Source organism: Solanum stenotomum, chromosome 11 (assembly GCF_019186545.1).
Source record: "Solanum stenotomum isolate F172 chromosome 11, ASM1918654v1, whole genome shotgun sequence".
Taxonomy (NCBI): Eukaryota; Viridiplantae; Streptophyta; class Magnoliopsida; order Solanales; family Solanaceae; genus Solanum; species Solanum stenotomum.
Window position 1 is genome coordinate 1403709 of NC_064292.1, and position 17911 is coordinate 1421619.

Sequence of the window (17911 nt, forward strand, 5' to 3'; positions counted from 1 at the left end):
TTTATACAAATTTCCAATTCAAAACATCTTTTTTCAAAAATATATTAGGCCAAATAAGTAAAGTTATAGTAATTAGTAAGTTTTAACAGACTTAATATATATAAGGAACTAAAAAAGAAAGAAAATCAAAACAAAATCAACTACTATGATTAAAGGAAATTACATATAACATATATCAATGAGAAATAAACTTCTACTACCTAAGGAAAAGTAATCATCCTAAAGATCCAATAAAACCATATAATAAAATTCCCAAATATAAAACCTAATTTGATCATACTTTGGATTATTATTCTCTATTACAATAATGTATCATCATCTAAATGAGGCAATTCATTAAGATCAAAATCAAGAACTTTACTTGCATTTTGACTTGATGATTCTTCTTGATTATTTGTCAAATGGCTCCTTTGATGACCTCCAAGTGCTTGTCCAGTAGGAAAAATCTTGTCACAAAATTTGCACTTATGAACATTATTATTATTATCATTAATAATAATGTTGCCATAATTATTGATTTCTTGATTTCCCAATTGACCATGATCTTGAGTATTATTACCCTTAATTCCATCGATCGTGTTCTCAATACTGATCTTGAACTTGTTATGACTCGATCTGTGACCACCTAGTGCTTGATGAGTCGCGAACATCCTTCCACACTCATTACATTTGTATTTGACCTCCACTGATTTCTTGAGAACTGGGATGTGGACCAAGTCCTGACCCGATTCCAATTTGACTAGCTCCTTCTCCCTCTTCCTCTTCTTGGTTTCTTCGCGATTCTTTTCTTTAGTATCATCAACAACCCCCTTTTTCTTAGATTTATCCTTCAAATCGCAAAAATCAGCTTCTTTAGGAGCACTACCAACTGAATTGCTACTACTCATCATGACCTCTGACCTATTATTATTATTGTTGTTGTTATTGTTCACGTCTCCATTGACTAAACTTATAAGCTGTTGAACCGCGTCATGTAGCTCCTTATCATCATCCATTATAGTACTACTTACACTCCTCTTGAGAGGGGATCTCCCTCGTCTATCCTTCGCACCCCAATCCTTCAAAGGAGGTAGTTCAACCACATTAAAATGAATTCCTCCTCCTTCTTCTTCTTCTTCATCTCGAAGACTAGCAAAACGATCCTCAAAACCCTCATTCACATCCTCAAAAGTAGCTCGAAAACCCTTATTTTTCGATATTTTTTTACTTGGGGGTTTCATACCTCTCCATTCTCTATCAGGATGACATCTCATATGTCCAAATAAAGATTTCTTAGATGGAAAATTCTTATGACAAATTTCACAACTTACTACCACATCTCCTATCTCCTCTTCTTCTTCTTCGAGAACAACTTCTTCATCATCATCATAATCATCAAATCTTGATCTTTTTATCGAATATTTTTTTTTCTTCCAAGATTCTTCTAATCTTTGATTTGCTTGAACATGTGCACTACTCATGTGTCCACCTAAAGCTTTTCCTGAGCTAAACTCTTTTCCACACTCACAACATATATGATCTTTCTTTTGCTTCATCAACAACAAGTTTTTCTCTTCACGAACATCCTCATCTCCGCAACTTTCATCTTTGTTTTTCTTGAGCTTAAGATTTATCTTCACCTTAAAGTTACTTGAAGATAAACCTTTTTCACCAGATCCATTATTTTCTTGATCATCTTCAGCTTCCATTTGTGTGGAGTTGAGAAATCAAGAAAGCAAGAGCTAAAATCAAGAAAATCCTTTAAGGAGAGGAAAGCAATGAAACCCTAGAAGAAAAAGGGAAGACAAAAAGGTTAGTAAGGGAGTATAAGAGACATAAAAAATATGGTAAGTGAGTAGGATTATAGAATTAAAAAAAATATATTAATAAAAAAAATTAAATTAAAAAGTTGAGTAATATGGAAAGAAAAAAGAAATTTCATTTATATAAAATACACATCCCAAAATTCAAGCTCGGAAAATTAGCTACTTTGTAAGACGTATAAAAGAAGAATATATATCCTTAACACAAAACCTTTTTATTTGGTTTCCTACTTGGTGTCCGGTACTAATAATGGGACGCACGACTAATTCAGATTTACACTATATAGGACTCGTTATACAGATTAAAGGGGAAGCGATTCATTATTGAGATTTTTTCCCATATTTAAGGCTCGAACTCGAGAGTGAGTGAGTGATAAGAGAAATTTCGTTAATTATATTCAAGATTTAATATATACGTATGAAAAATATTTTTTGATCTTTATACTTTGTATAATTTATATATAAATAGTACAATTTTTTGATAAAGGGTATTCGACTGATTACCATATTCCTGTTTAATTACTTATGCATATTAATGTATATTTTTAAAAGAAAATTATACTATTATGTCGGATAAATGATAACTACAAATTAATCACCATGAATAATAATAAAAAGTGAAACTACTGATTTAAAAAATTTTAATTCTTATATTATAGTAGTGTATATAAGTTAAATACTTTAAAAAAATAATTCCTAAGAGTCCAAATTCTGTAGGATTGGTGCCAACAAGAATATATATCTCCTCTCTGTATAATTATCCCACACAAGGACAAACATCGAAAATTTCTGAATAATAATGTTTTTCTGTTTTTTTTTCTCATTTAAAATCATTTTTCCCTCCAATATTATGTTTTTCCCTCCCATATATATATAATATTATGTAATCTTTATAGAGTATATATATACCTGTCTTTTTGTAGATTTTTTTATTATTAATGGTATTTTTTTTTCTTTTTATAGTTTAAGTTAAATATATTACGCAATCTTTTAACAAGGTGAATTAAGGTGTAAGGTGAGACGATACGTTTTATATAGGTTTGGACGATGCGTGAGCTTTAGAGCGTGGAACGTAAATTCTATGGATTTAAAAATTATGCTAATTTTAATATATTAGAAAAAAATATATATAACAATTAAAAACATTGAAATGATACAATTTAAATGTTAAAAAATATACTGAGATAAATACTAGAAATTCGACAAAGTAATACAAAAAATATATATAAAATAAAGTATCATAATAAACCCTTGCTACAGATATCCAAACAACCCAAACATTATTTTTTTAAGGAAAAAAAATCACCTTAGGAAAAAGTGTTATCTATACCTCATATAAGTAAATGACTAAAGGAATATATTAATACTGTAAATTAAATCGGCTTAACACATAAATAATTTCTTAAACTTGTCAATAAACTTCACATAAATATTTGGTCGAGAGTTTGTTCTAATTGGGCATCAGAACACACGATTAGATACTATTAAATACTTTCAATTCAAATCATGAAAAAACTTCTAGCATATTCTTAAGTATTCATGAGGTAAATAAATTAACCAATTAAAATATATCATCGTCTTTTATTAGCCTCAGTAAACCATAAAACCTTAGATATGTTTCAATAATATAATTAAGAAGAGATGCAAGAAAATCCTTCCATAAACTCAGACTCAATTTTTTTCTAATTTAATATTATGTTATGTATAATAGAGAAACATCTACTCTTTTTATCTTAATATATTCTGCAATGGCTATCTATGTAATCCCTATAGATTATATATCTACCTGTCTTCTTCTTTTTTTCTAGTTTTTCTTTAAAAAATAATAGGGAAACTTGCATAAATTTCACTAATTTAGGAGCTAATTATTTCGATACACTCTAGTTTGTAATATTACGTATCTTATCAGATTTTGGTATTTCCAGATACATGTATCTCGGATATACGGGTCCAATTTAGGAATTAGGTATAAAATAATTTGTTCTAGATACATTGTATTCAAGTGGATTCGCCTGTATATGGGAAACATAACAAATCTCGCTCGCCTCTCTCCCCTCTCGCTCACCACTCTCCCATGTATATGGTATCCCAAATATATGTGAATCACTCCAAATATATACAGATACATGTATCTAGTGTGTATCTGGTGTGATTTGCATGTATCTAGAATACATATGAATCTACCTCGCCTCCCTCCTCAATCTCGCTTGCCTCCCTCACTATTTTTGTGTATCTGATAGCAAAAATTGCATGTATCTAAATATAAGATACGTAGAAAACTTTTAATTAGTGGTAAGATACATAATATTTTAAAAGTATATATAAGTAATAATAGTATATATGGTAGTGAAGTATGTCTATTTATGTAGTTTCCAAAATATTATGATACTTTTTATTTTGTATCGCCTAAGTTATATATATCATATTGTTTTAAAATGTGAAAGCATAAGATAAGGCAAAACGTTTTATATGTGGATAAGGTGTAACCTTCGAAGTTCGAAGCATGAAACGTAAACCTTATGAAATTTTAAGTTTATGTATTTTTTATTTATCAGAAAACAATATAACTGTAAAAAAATATTAAAATCATAAAGATTAAAAGTTAAATAAAAGAGAAACTACCTAATTACAGAAACACTCCTATCATATTTACTAAAAAAAATTATAGTTTAAAATAATTATATTTTATCTCACTATTTAATAATTTCATATAAAATTTCAAGTCAGATACATGTGTGAACGCACGAGAAACACAGTATATACATGTATTCAGTGTGATTCACATATATCTGGAACACTAGATATGCGAGCAAGATATGAGGAAGGTGAGGGAGGCGAGCCATCAAGCAAGATTTATATATGTATTCCACATACATGTGAATCATACTAGACACACACTATATGCAAGTATCTAGATAGTGTGATTCGCATGTATATGTGATACCAGATACGCAAGGGAGATATGAGAGTGACGAGCGAGATAGGAGGGAGGCGAGGTAGATTTATCTATGTATCTTAGATACATGTAAATCCACATGGATACAATATATCTATAATAAATTGTACCTAATTTTGACCCAATGTATATTGAGTTACATGTATCTTGACACACCAAAATTTGGTAAGATTCATCATATTGCAAACTAGCGTATATCTAAGTAATTAACTCCTAAACTACTGAAATTTACACAAATCACCCTTAAATAAATATTGAAATAAATTTTAGGAGTTCTACCAAATAATACAAAAATGTATAAAGTAAAATATCATAAAGTTAAAAGTAGTGTTATCAAAAACGTTCTTGGGGCGAGTCCCAGGGCGAGTCTCGGAGGGGGGTACCAAAAACGCTTCGGGACGTAAATTAAAGACATAGATCTATAAAATTGAATATACATGAGATTGCGCCCCGTAGATCCATGAGACTTACGCCTGTCTTGGGGCTTACGCCTCCCCCCATACTGTATAAAATGCCTCGTCTCACGTCTCCGCCTTTTAAAACACTGGTTAAAAGTGTCATCTATATTCCTTTAATAAGTAAATGAATAAAGGAATAAATCAATACTATGAATTAAATTACCTTAATACATGTTTAATCTCTTAAAATTTGAGAGTAAATTTCATTTAGATACTTAAATTATATCTTGTTCCAATTAAGTGCGTGAACATATGATAAAACACTTCTATTAGGCACATCTTTTAGTTAAATTTTGAAGAAAAAAAACTTTCAATGTGTATTCAAGTGTCCATTACGTAAATAAATTAATCAATTAAAATATATCTTCATCTTTAATTATATGTTTTAGTTTCAATAAATCGTAAAACCTCAAACATATACAATTAAAGTTAATGTGTATAATTAAAAGATGTGATATAGTTCAAAAATACAATAACAATAAATTAAACCGCAATCAAACAAGCAAGATAAGATAACAATGATATAGTTAAGAAATACAAATGAAGGGAAATAAATTCACACAAAGAGTCTTTCTGTATCTTCAAAGTTAGTAAACTCTAATACAAAGACTTAAAAGACTATTTATATTAGTCTAGAAAAATAGCTAAATTTCTTAAACTTATCAGCAAATTCCATTTAAATATTTAAATTACGATTTATTTCAATTGAGCACTTGAGCATGTGATAAAGTGTTCTTATTAGATACTTTTGATACAAATTTTGATTATTTTTTTGCGCGTGTTCTCAAACGTCTATTAGATAATTAAATTAATCACATATTATGTCATCTCTTTAATTATAAACATCAGCCATAATTGTAACATACCTTAGATTTTACAGGTTGTTAAGGTTAATACATATAAGTAACAGAGATCATATTAATCTAAACGTAATGAATACTTGAGAATACACGCAGAAAAAATTAAAAATATATAATAAGAATGCTTTATCATGTGTTCAGTTGATTAAGTAGAACACTAATTATAACTTAAATATTTAAATAAAATTTGCCAATAAAATTAAGTAGTTATTATTGTATTTCTAAGATCACCTATCAATAATCTGAGGACAGTTATATTTCTAAGATCACTTATCAATAATCAAATCTTAAGATGGGAGGGAAAAAAATATATTTTAGCCTAAAATTGGAGGGATATACAAACTTTTAGAGTTAATGGTAAAAAAAAAAAAAACAAGCATCTAATTTATTTATTTATTTTGGGAGTTTTATATTTTAATTATTCATTGTTTATTTATCTATTTAAACTATCATATTTTTGAGAGTTTCATATTTCAACTACCATTCTCTTTGCATTAAAACACGCCTCGATGTTGAGTTGACCTACACACGCATGTTATTGATTGAGAACATATATTTAATCAACTCAGCATTTTAAAGAGGTAAAAGAAAAACAATGGACAGTTAAAACTATATGAAACACACAATTTTTATTTTTATTTTTTTATCATTTAAGTCAAATTCTTAACATAAAATTGGAGGGAAAATAATGCCAACAATGAATTTTCTTTTAGTTATTAACTTATTATTATTATTATTAATTTATTCAGTTATATTGGTGGGTTTGTCATTGTTTAAGATGTCAATTTAGGTAAAAGATTGAGTCGGAATAAAACACAGTAAAAATATTTTTACAAAAATTTAAGAAAATATTTTTCCTTTTAAAAAATATTGTAAGAATCAATGTTTAATTTTGACATGAACAACATGTTTGTTTTTTATGTCTTACCGGGTGGAATCCGACTAAATTTAAATATGTGCATTACATGCTACATCAAAAGTAATTTTAGGGGTAATTAATTAGCGGCAATAACTTAATTATTGCTAAATATATATTTTTAGTAACAATTAACACTATTTGTAAATATCCCTAAAGCTTATAGAGACATTGAATCTAATAACAATTAACGAATGTCGGTAAAAGTTTTATCACCCTTTGTTAATGTGCACATTTATTACCGCTAAAAATTATTTTTATTATAGCGGGGCGGGATCATTTTTGAGGACAACACCTTCAACTTAATTATTTTCGTTCTCAAAAATTCAAACTTAAAACCTCTAATTAAGATGGGAGAGACCGAATCATCCCACCACAACCCAGAATCATGTTAAATATGGTACAAATGATTTTACCAAAAAGAAGAGAATTTTTTAACGTGGTTATTTAATGTATATCACAACACAATCTTTTCAGTATAGCTTAAAAGGGAAATATAATATATTCCTGACTTATTCATAGAAAAAACTAGATGCAAAAGTAGTTTAAATTTTGTTCTTTGTTTCTTTGGGTAATTCAGTTTATCATAAAAATGTGTTGATATTCATTTTTTACTTTCTCACTTCGAGAAAAATGAAATTAGCTATGAAATTCCTTGTTAATTCACCGCTAAATAATATTAGCAATAATTTTATTGTTTAGCTACAAATTTTATTCGTCGCTAATTTCTATTTATTTTTTAATAGTGTCTCATGATTTTGTGGACTCTTTTTGTTTTCTAGTTATAGATTAATGAATTATAAAATACTTTTGAGATATTGTAATATATAAAAGAAAATATATTTAAAAAGAAATATTATTCATGAGTAATTCATCTCTACAAAAACTCTTCGAACTTTGGAAATACAATCAAGGTAGGATATTTAATTTAATAATTACTTCCGTAAATTTATTTTCATGTAAATCTCATACGGGTAATGTAGGATATTTAATGATGTTTAATTTAATAATTTTCATGTATATTAGTACATTTAATGATATTTAATTTAATAATTTGCATGTATATTACATACCCTTCTCGAAGGGTAGAGGAATGTGAACTTTAACATTTATCTACTATAAATATATTTATCTAAGCAATTTCTTAGAGGAATGTGAACTTTAACATTTATCTACTATATAATATATTTATCAATTTCTTGTTTAAGCGGAGGTAAGATTNTCTCGAAGGGTAGAGGAATGTGAACTTTAACATTTATCTACTATAAATATATTTATCTAAGCAATTTCTTAGAGGAATGTGAACTTTAACATTTATCTACTATATAATATATTTATCAATTTCTTGTTTAAGTGACGGAGGTAAGATTTTCTAAAAAAAAAAAAAAAAGAAAAAACATGAGACGTATATAAGCCCAATTTTCAAAGACTAAATTAAGTGGATCAAAATAACTTCAATTAATAATAAATAAGTTATTAACCTGTTCAAAAATATACAAATAGATAGGATCATGAAATTATGGACGAATTTGTTTTACAACATTATATCACTAATTAATAATTTCATATCAAATTTGAAGTCAGATACAGCTAGACACATGTTTTTTGCTATCACATACACTGAAATAGGGAGAGAGGCGAGCGAGAACAAGAGGTAAGCGAGTGAGATCTGTCTATGTATCTCAAATACATGTGAATCACACTAGATACACACTAGACTTGATATATGTATTTATATGTATCTAGTGTGATTCACGTGTATTTGAGATACTAGATACATAGAAAAGTGGCAAACGAGATGGAAGGCAGACAAAAAAAAACTAAGATATTTATCTATGTATCCCAGATATCTGGCACGCTCTATTTTATTACATCCCTTCTTATCATGATGCAATGGCTGCTAACATTTTTTTCCCCACCCATTAGAAAAATTAACAGTATTCTCGCTTTCTCGATATGACTTAAACCTTTAACCATTCGATTAATAATAAAGATGATCAATCACTAAAGTAAGCCTCACTTATCAACGACGACTAATTACACTAAAGCAGTATGTGAGGACAAATATTTTCTTTTTTATCTTATATTTTCTTTTTGGCAGAATTCACAATGGGAGGGACATTTTTAGGGGTATAAAATAATGTTTTTTTCAACAATTATTAGAACAGACAATTATTTAAATGATAAGGTGAATTTTATATTATTCAAGAGTAGGTACGATGACATTTTATCTTATTATCATGTTGGTATTAGTGCTTTCTATTTTTATTTTTTTTAGCCGGAAATCTATCAAAAATAGTTTATTTATTTGTATTAAATAAAGATAAGAATTACGTGTATTCTATCTTTTCATATCTTATTTTAGTCATTTATAAGATTATATTGAATATATTGTTATTATTGTTAGATACGATAATGAGTGAAAACATACTTTAACTAAAACAAATTAAGCTAATAATATGTAGATATAGGTTAATTTAGTTGGATTACATTACATCAAAAATGATCTATAGCAAAAAATTAATTAACAATAATAGCTTAATTATCACTAAATATGTATTTTTAGTGGCAATTAACACTTTTTTTTTGTAAATGTCCCTAAAGTCTATAGCGACATTGGATCTAATAGTAATTAACTAATGTCGATAAAAACTTTAGCACTCTTTATTAATGAGTATAATATTTATTGTTGCTAAAAGTTGTTTTGTTATAGTGTTAAAATAGACTAAAATAATTAATTAACATGTTTAAATGAATGGATTTAGTTGGACTCTAATGCAGGTACCGAACACCGGGTGAGAAATTAAAAAACGCTTGACTACTTACTAGTCTTCCTACTCTAATCCTCGATTGAATTTGTGAGGAAAGGAAAAAAAAATATTTGCCTATCATTTAATGTACGTAGGTCATGTAATTTTTGTTTTTGTATCTATGTTGTTTTCATACAGAAAAATTAAAAAAATATTTACTATTTCAATGACAATCTATTTTCCATCATGCATTTTTTTTCAGTGAGCTGATTAGACGAAACTGATTGTAAAGTCTTTACTTTATAGCACAAATTTTTCATTACTTTGCAGTAGAAAAACATTTATTTCTAAGTAATAAATAAAATAAGACTTTATTTAATAATCTCAGACACGACCTCGTGTTTTTTCCTGAATAAACAGAGAAAATAAAAATTGTGACCTCATTATAATTAACTTGTACGTAGTCAATTATTTCTTTTTAATTTTATTTTTTAATAACAAATTATTGTTTATGTCTGATTTTTTTCTTTAAAAAAATGTTATGAAGATTTAACGTGTTGCATATTTAACAATCATTGTTAATACCGCCAAAAAGTTATAAGAGTAGGTGTAATAATATTTTTTTTTACATTCCTCGTTGAAGATTTTGAATTCAAATTTTGAGTATAAATTTTAAGTGCGATTAATTAGTAGAGGCAGACGCATGTTACGTTATAGCACATATATTTATCTGAACCTAATATTTTCTACAAGAAGCATAATTTATCTGCAAAAAATTACTAAAATATGTAATAAATAGTAGATATAATGAACTCACAGTTGTGTTCAAGCTAAAAACCTTAAAGTTTGAATTCATAGAGTTTAGACTCAAAATTCGTCTTTATGAATAGAGAGTGTTTTATTCTTAAAGTAGGACTTTTTCTGTAACGCCCAACCCGTTAGTGATATTGATCGCTCTGGACCTAGAGAGAGTAAGACCTACTTACTTATATATTTAACATCTATCATGTGTTTTGCCAGTATGAACTTCGTATCTTAAGAAGGGGTCAAACTTTTCAACGTAAATATGAATTAGTCGAACTTCATTGAAACGAAGAGCTACTCCCTCTGTTCCTATTTATTTGTCCATTTTTTACTTGACACACCTATTAAGAAAATAATAAAGTGAATTTATCATTTTACCCTTATTAATTGATAGAATTCCAAAATCAATTTATTCATTAAAGAGGTTCTAACTTTTTCAAAAACATTAACTCTCTAAATAACCTGAGGGTATAATATGTAAAAACATATTGCCTTTTCATGATTTGCCAAAAATGACAAGTAAAAAAGGACATAGGGAATAATATTTTGCATCCACATTATTCCACAATTGTTCACTTTTCCTCCCTAATATTACATCAACAATCGTTTACTATTACCTACCTGAAATATTACCATCGTTCACTATTCCCTACCAATCATCACTATAAATAAGTCCATAACACAACCTTGGAACCTCACAAATCAATTATTGCTAGTGTTATTATTATAATTATCAAAGCAATTAATTAAATGGCATCACTAGTTTCAAGTTGGTCATCAGAAGTGAATTCAATTCCAGAAAATTATGTTGTTCCATTAGAAAAAAGAGTAAATGCAGATGTACCAATTGGTAAACATATTCCAGTTATTGATTTATCACAATCTTCAACTCAATCTATTCAACAAATCATCAAAGCTTCTGCTGACTTTGGTCTCTTTCAGGTTAATTCATATTCTCTCGTTCACTTTTCCTACCTGAAATATCAAAGATTCATTTTAGAGGTTTGACTAATTTTTGGGGATTTTCACCCAATGTCTGATATTTGTATTGGGATTAATATCGATTGATTATTTTTGACAATCATATCATTATTACCACTTTTAGGAGTCATTTGATTCGCGAACAAGTTATACTGAAATTAGAGATCATTTGATTTGAAAACAAGTTATTCCAGGAATATAATGTGGTGATTACAATATGGTATTTAGTTAGTTTTTTTTTCGTGAATGACACTTTTGTCATTTTTTTTTTAATTATGAAATTATCTATCCCGATATTACTATCCCTCATTCAATGTGGTACAATATTTTTGGTAACCAAAATTGTGGTATAGCTAATCCCAAGATTTCTCATATCGAAATCACTATCCCTCATTCAATGAGTTTCATCTCGAAATTATTATATCTTACAATCTCATGAATTAATGTATAGTCACTGCACTTTACACATTATATCACAATAAACTCATTAAGTTACTTTTTATCACGTTGATGTAACTGAACTTTACCCACTATAATAGGTGATCAACCATGGAGTATCAGAAACCCTAATGGTTGATGCATTATCAGTTTGCAAAGAGTTCTTTAAGTTGCCAATTGAAGACAAAGCAAAATTTGTTGAGAAAGATGAGGGCTTAAGTGATTTTGAACCATCAATTGACCAAAGGCCAAAGCTTTACATTGAAAAAGAATACACACCAAACAAGGATGGTTCAAACACTAATAATGTCAAGGACACTGTCTTTTGGAAAGACACTTTTGGACATGGTTGCCATCCTCTCACTCAAGATGTTATTAATTCTTGGCCTGAAAAACCACAAAAATATAGGTATATTTCATAAATTGTTTGTACTATGTATGTCGGTGTTCGATAACTACACTGAAGTGTGACTGGTTATAGTCTATTTGACCAAACTTTTGGGAGTACAAAAAAGTTTTTTATTATTATTGATTATGCGGTTTCAATAAAAGCAATTAAGAACTAAGAAAAGCACTCAAGGGTGTGACTTAGTGGTCAATGAAGTGGTTGAGAACAATGTTCAAAACTCAAAGAAGCCAAAAAAAAAAACATTAGGTAATTCTTCGCAGCCGTCCTAGCCTTGGTGGATTGAGTTATCTGGTATCTATTGTTGGTGGGAGGTGACAGATATCCTGTGAAATTAATCAATGTACACAAAACCTGGCCTGGACAACACGGGCATTAAAACAACCTCAGAAATTTTTTTCTTATTACTACTAGTTAGGGTAAAAATAGTTGAAAATTTCTTATTAAAAATGTTAATTAGTGGATAATTAACTTAGTGGCCCTACCCAATTATTTATTTTTTTTTTAAAAAAAATAGGGGGTTAGGGAAGGGGAAATCAGGACCTTGGAATTGAATCCTCACCTACAAGGCAAAAGTTCATATAGCCAAACAACTGACCTACTAAGATTTTATGCTCTACTCAATTATCTATACTAAAAATAGCATGTGAATGTATGATATACGTACAATTCATGTATAACATGTGTATAATCATGTATTAATCTATGTATACTAGTTAGAAAAAATAAACAGCAAATCAAATCGGCTATTTATTGTTTCATTCTCAGAGAAGTGATAAGTGAATATGCATTGGAACTAAGGAAATTGAGCTTAAGGATTTTGGACTTAATGTGTGAAGGACTTGGGCTTGAGGTTGGGTATTTTTGCCAAGAACATAGCCAAACTCAACTCATGGTGACCCATCACTACCCACAATGCCCTGACCCAAACTCAACAATAGGTATAGGTGAACATTGTGATGGTGCACTTATCAATTTGGTCCAACAAGAACTAAGTGGATTGCATGTGAGAGACAAAAATGGCAAATGGTTTGGTGTTGAACCAATTCCTGGTGCACTTGTTGTCATCAATGGTTTGATCTTAAAGGTATTGTACACTTCTTACTTCAAATCGACTAATTCAAGTTCACGTTAGAAAAAAGTTTATTATATCTAGTGTTAGTGCTCTATGCCAAAATAGTTGAGATATTTGGTTAGGGGATAAAATTCATTGTTAAATACATATGCATTCCTTATGTGGCAATATTTTATTATTCAGTCCATTTTATAAAAGAATGACAACTTTTTAAATTTTGAAATGATTTAACTTAAACTTCTCTTTTAACATGTCATACAAATGTTATATAGTGTTTTAGATTACACGTTTCAAAAGTTTTATAATAACATAAATGTTATGACATGTTTATGACCACATGTTTGAAAAATCATTCTTCTTTTCTTAAACTCTATATCTATTCAAATTTTGTCACATAAATTAGAATGGAGATATTTATTTTTGTTTTTTTTTTTATGATACACAAGTTATACACAGGACATCATGACTTATTAATTTATTCACTTCTTTAAATATTGATATCGCTTACGAAAAATTTTGTGTACGTCACTGCGATGTGATTGTGTCTAGGTTGTCACAAATGGAAAGCTATCATCTGGAGTGCATAGAGTTGTGACAAATTCAACATCTGATAGAACATCATTGGGCAGCTTAATAAGTCCAATTGAGTGCATAATTGAACCTGCAAAATTACTTATAAACGAGAACAATCCACCATTATTCAAATCATTTTCATATACAGAATATTTGGGATATTATTTTAGTGACACCACTGAAATTGAAGCAGCATTGAAACCATATAAGCTCTAGGAAAAGAGGGAATCAATAATTTTAATTAAGTTTTATGTTATAATGTATTGTTTGTTTGTTTGTACTATTTTTAATTTTCTACTATGTTGTATGGACTTCCCTAGTTTGAACTTTGTTCATGCTTGTCTGAATTTTAAGTGAATAAATTGGTTGTGCCAGTCCAGAGGCGGAGCTAGGTGGGGGTTTGTGGTGATTCGGACTAATCCAGTAGCTTTTCCATAGACCATGTATTTGTATTAGAAAATTAAATAAATATCTATGTATTTTAACTTGTGAATTCCTTATAAAATTGATTGAATATGGTTCAGTGGTAAGAAAGGGATCGTGAAAATGTTTTTCACGCTAAAGTTATGGATTTGTGTGTCACATATTATAATTTGGATGAGTAAATTTTCTAATACTTGTTTGAATTTAGAGTGAATAAATTTGTTGTGCCAAAATCATAATATTTTGGACAAGTTAGATCATCAACTTTTGGGGTCATATTTGACAACTCTAATTTTTAATTTTTAGAAATGAACCACAATACATTTTTTAAACTACATCAACATTTACATTTGTTACAATTATATTCAGTTTATTATGTGTGTAAATAAATTTACACACCTCGAAAATATTAAACTTAGATGAACTTGGTGAAGAAACGTTGCATCCACCTCTATTCCCCTAGTCTTTGGGAAAAGAGGAAATGTTGAAAATAACATTTCATGATATTATTTTATTGAGATATAGTGAAAGCCTGAAAGAGTTGTTCAAGAATAACATATTCAGTGAAATTTCATATACGGAATCTGAAAAAATAAAGTGTACAAATCTTATCCTAATTTTAATAGATATTATAAACTGTTTCCAAAGACTCTTGACTCAAGTACAGCAAATCAAACTAATATAAAAAGGAAATATGACAATAAAAAGTATAGTAAAAAATTTCAAGAAAAAAACTAAACAGATAATTCTCTTCGATATTTGATTCTCTTTAATAATTTAATCAATGAAATATAGATGTGACATTTTTCTTTTTGGTGACTAAGGGGCAATTAGGTAGAGGAGGACAAGGAGCACCTCTCATAGGATGACAATGACAATTTTTAGTATCATCACAATAACTATAAATATCACCAACACCTTTCTAACATGATTCTATACAATGTTTTTCACATTCACTTGATGAATCCACACAACCAAAACTCTCAAAAATTGCTTCACATTTGTCTTCATTTGATGGAGGGTATTTTGGTGCATTTGCTTCAACTGTCATAAAAAAAAAACATAAAAAAGTTGAAATAAAAAATGTTCTGCAACTCAACACTAGTTGATAGTTCTATTCAAACTTTAATAGGCAGAATTATTTAATATTTGTGTTGCTGAAAAGATTGAGATCGGCACATCTTTTATATATATGTGTATATTTATTGGATAATTTACTACATGATTGTAGTATATAACCATTATACTCATTATTGATCACATTTTTGTAAATGTCTTTAAGGCATAAATATGAATTCGACTCCTTTCTATTTCTCTTCTCATTAATCTATCTAAGTTCTTTCTTGGATTGTGTAAATTAAAATAAATTATTAAGATTTAATTCACCAAAGTATCTAGACTATGATTTAGATATATATTTTTAATCAATTATATCTTATCCATTGATTTTAATTTATTCTATGTGTTGTCAATCTAGGCAAGAATTTAGAAAAAGTGGTGAGAAAAGAAAATGAAAGGAGCTCCATATACGAAAAAGATATCTAAAAATCTAGGCGTGTTAGATAGATCAATTCTTTTTAATGTGTTTGATGAAAAGAAAGATGTTTTACACGAAAAATAAATTATTTTCTGATTTTGATAAGTAAATAGAAAATATTATCTCAATAACATGTGAGCAGATATATGATTGAGGGGTTTGGAGGTCGGGATAGGGACGAAGGTGGAGATGAGGCGAAAGGGCGTGGGTGGGTTAGGGGATGGGTCGGGGACGATAGAGGGAGTTTGTGGTGTTGGGAGTGGGGAAAAGACAATCAAATTAGAATATCGCTTTTGAAAGTTTTTTTTCCTACTTCCATCAAGAAAAACATTTTTTAGATTTAAAAAAAAAAAGTATTTATCTTTTAAAAATCAATATTTTTTTTCATATCGAATACCCCCTTAATTGTAACTTTGAAGAAAAATGAGTAACAAAAATTGTATAAATACCTGAAGCCACAACTAGTAAGACTAGAAGAGAAGCACAAATGATCTTCATTCTTAGGCAAATAAAGGTGTGTAAAAGATGATTATTACCTTGCTTTATATAATGGGAATTAAAAATATTTTCAAGGAAAATTGTTTTAAATTAAATAATCTTCTTTAGGTGAGTTGATATTTTCTGGCAAATTTTAATTAATTTGGCATTTTCATGAATTTGACTACTATTATTGGATTTGACTACTATAATTAAATTTCCCCTTAATTTGTTTTCCTATTCATTTTCCCCCTCTTTTTCTATTTCTTCTATATAAATAACTTTACTAGATGTTCGGACATATGATTTGAGATTTACGTTTGTAGTTTTAATTTGAAATGAGTTTGTTTATGATATGTAGTGGTGATAAATAAGTGAACTAGATCAAATATGAAAGAATTAAAAATAGATCAATATAAAATGGTTAATAATATTATTATTTTTATTTGATATAGACACATTTCATATATATTGGATAACTTACTACAAACATTGTATTCATTATCACATTTTCTTATATGTCTCTAATGAATAAGTGGGTCAGAGACGATATTGGAATTTGAGGTGTTAGAAGTGAGGAGAAGACAATAATGTCACTTCTGAATTATATTTTTCTATTTTCACCAAAAAAATTATTTTCCAAATTCTAAAAAATCTTATTTTTCTAAAAAATATTTTGCTTCTATCGAATACACATTTAGTTATAACTTTAAATTAAAAGGCTAATCAAAAGGAGAAAGAATAATAAAAATTGTATAACGGGAGTCGAAGTCTTCTTAAGGTAAGTTGTTTTAGATTTTAAATAATATTTCTTAAGGTACGTTTATGATTTAATTCCAAATTTTAATTAATTTGGTATATTTACGAATCTGATTATATTAATTATTAAATTGACTTCCCTCTGTTTATTTTCACCTTTTTTTTAAAAAAAAAAATCTTCTAAATAAACCATTTTTTATATTATTTTTGGTTTCCCACCCGGTGCCCACATTGGAGCTCCGACTAAATTCGGATTGCTCTCTGCAGGGCTCATTCGGGGGTGTCGCTTCCAACATGATTTTCTCCATACGGACCATACCCAAGACTCGAACTCGAGACCTCTGGTTAAGAGTGAAGCACTCCCACCAGTGCACCACAATTCATGTTGGTCTCTAAATAAACAATTTTATTATGTGTTCATACAAATAATATGATGTTCAAATTTAAAATTTTGTTTTGAAATCAATGTTTGTTTTTATATGTAATGGTGGTAAATGGAGGTTGAATCAAATATGAATAGATTTAAAGTTTAAATTGAGTCAATATAAAATGAGCAATAATCTAACACACTTGTATTTTATATAATGTAAAAATGGGTTAGGTGACAAAATGAATTGGGTAAAAGACGAGTCCATATTCACTCATATTTTCATCACTATGATATGCTAGTTTATAATTCAATATTTGAATAAAAGT

At 28.4% G+C, this 17911-nt stretch overlaps 2 protein-coding genes across 2 annotated transcripts; one reads left to right on the forward strand and one right to left on the reverse strand.

The window, feature by feature from the left end:
• Positions 1-299: 299 nt before the first annotated feature.
• On the reverse strand, positions 300-1688 carry LOC125845560 (zinc finger protein ZAT9-like). Its single transcript, XM_049525096.1, has one exon. It carries the CDS (start codon positions 1686-1688, stop codon positions 300-302), a length of 1389 nt encoding a protein of 462 aa, XP_049381053.1.
• Positions 1689-11185: 9497 nt separating this feature from the next.
• LOC125844607 (hyoscyamine 6-dioxygenase-like) lies at positions 11186-14549 on the forward strand. Its single transcript, XM_049523922.1, has 4 exons — positions 11186-11488; positions 12067-12374; positions 13140-13458; positions 13996-14549. Exons 1-4 carry the CDS (start codon positions 11297-11299, stop codon positions 14233-14235), a joined length of 1059 nt encoding a protein of 352 aa, XP_049379879.1. The 5' UTR covers positions 11186-11296; the 3' UTR covers positions 14236-14549.
• Positions 14550-17911: the final 3362 nt, after the last annotated feature.

Coding starts and splice junctions, on each gene's coding strand:
- LOC125845560 (XM_049525096.1), bottom strand. CDS start 1,688: ATGGAAGCTGAAGATGATCAAGAAAATAATGGATCTGGTGAAAAAGGT.
- LOC125844607 (XM_049523922.1), top strand. CDS start 11,297: ATGGCATCACTAGTTTCAAGTTGGTCATCAGAAGTGAATTCAATTCCA. Junction 11,489..12,066: donor CTGACTTTGGTCTCTTTCAG/GTTAATTCATAT, acceptor CCACTATAATAG/GTGATCAACCATGGAGTATC. Junction 12,375..13,139: donor GAAAAACCACAAAAATATAG/GTATATTTCATA, acceptor TTTCATTCTCAG/AGAAGTGATAAGTGAATATG.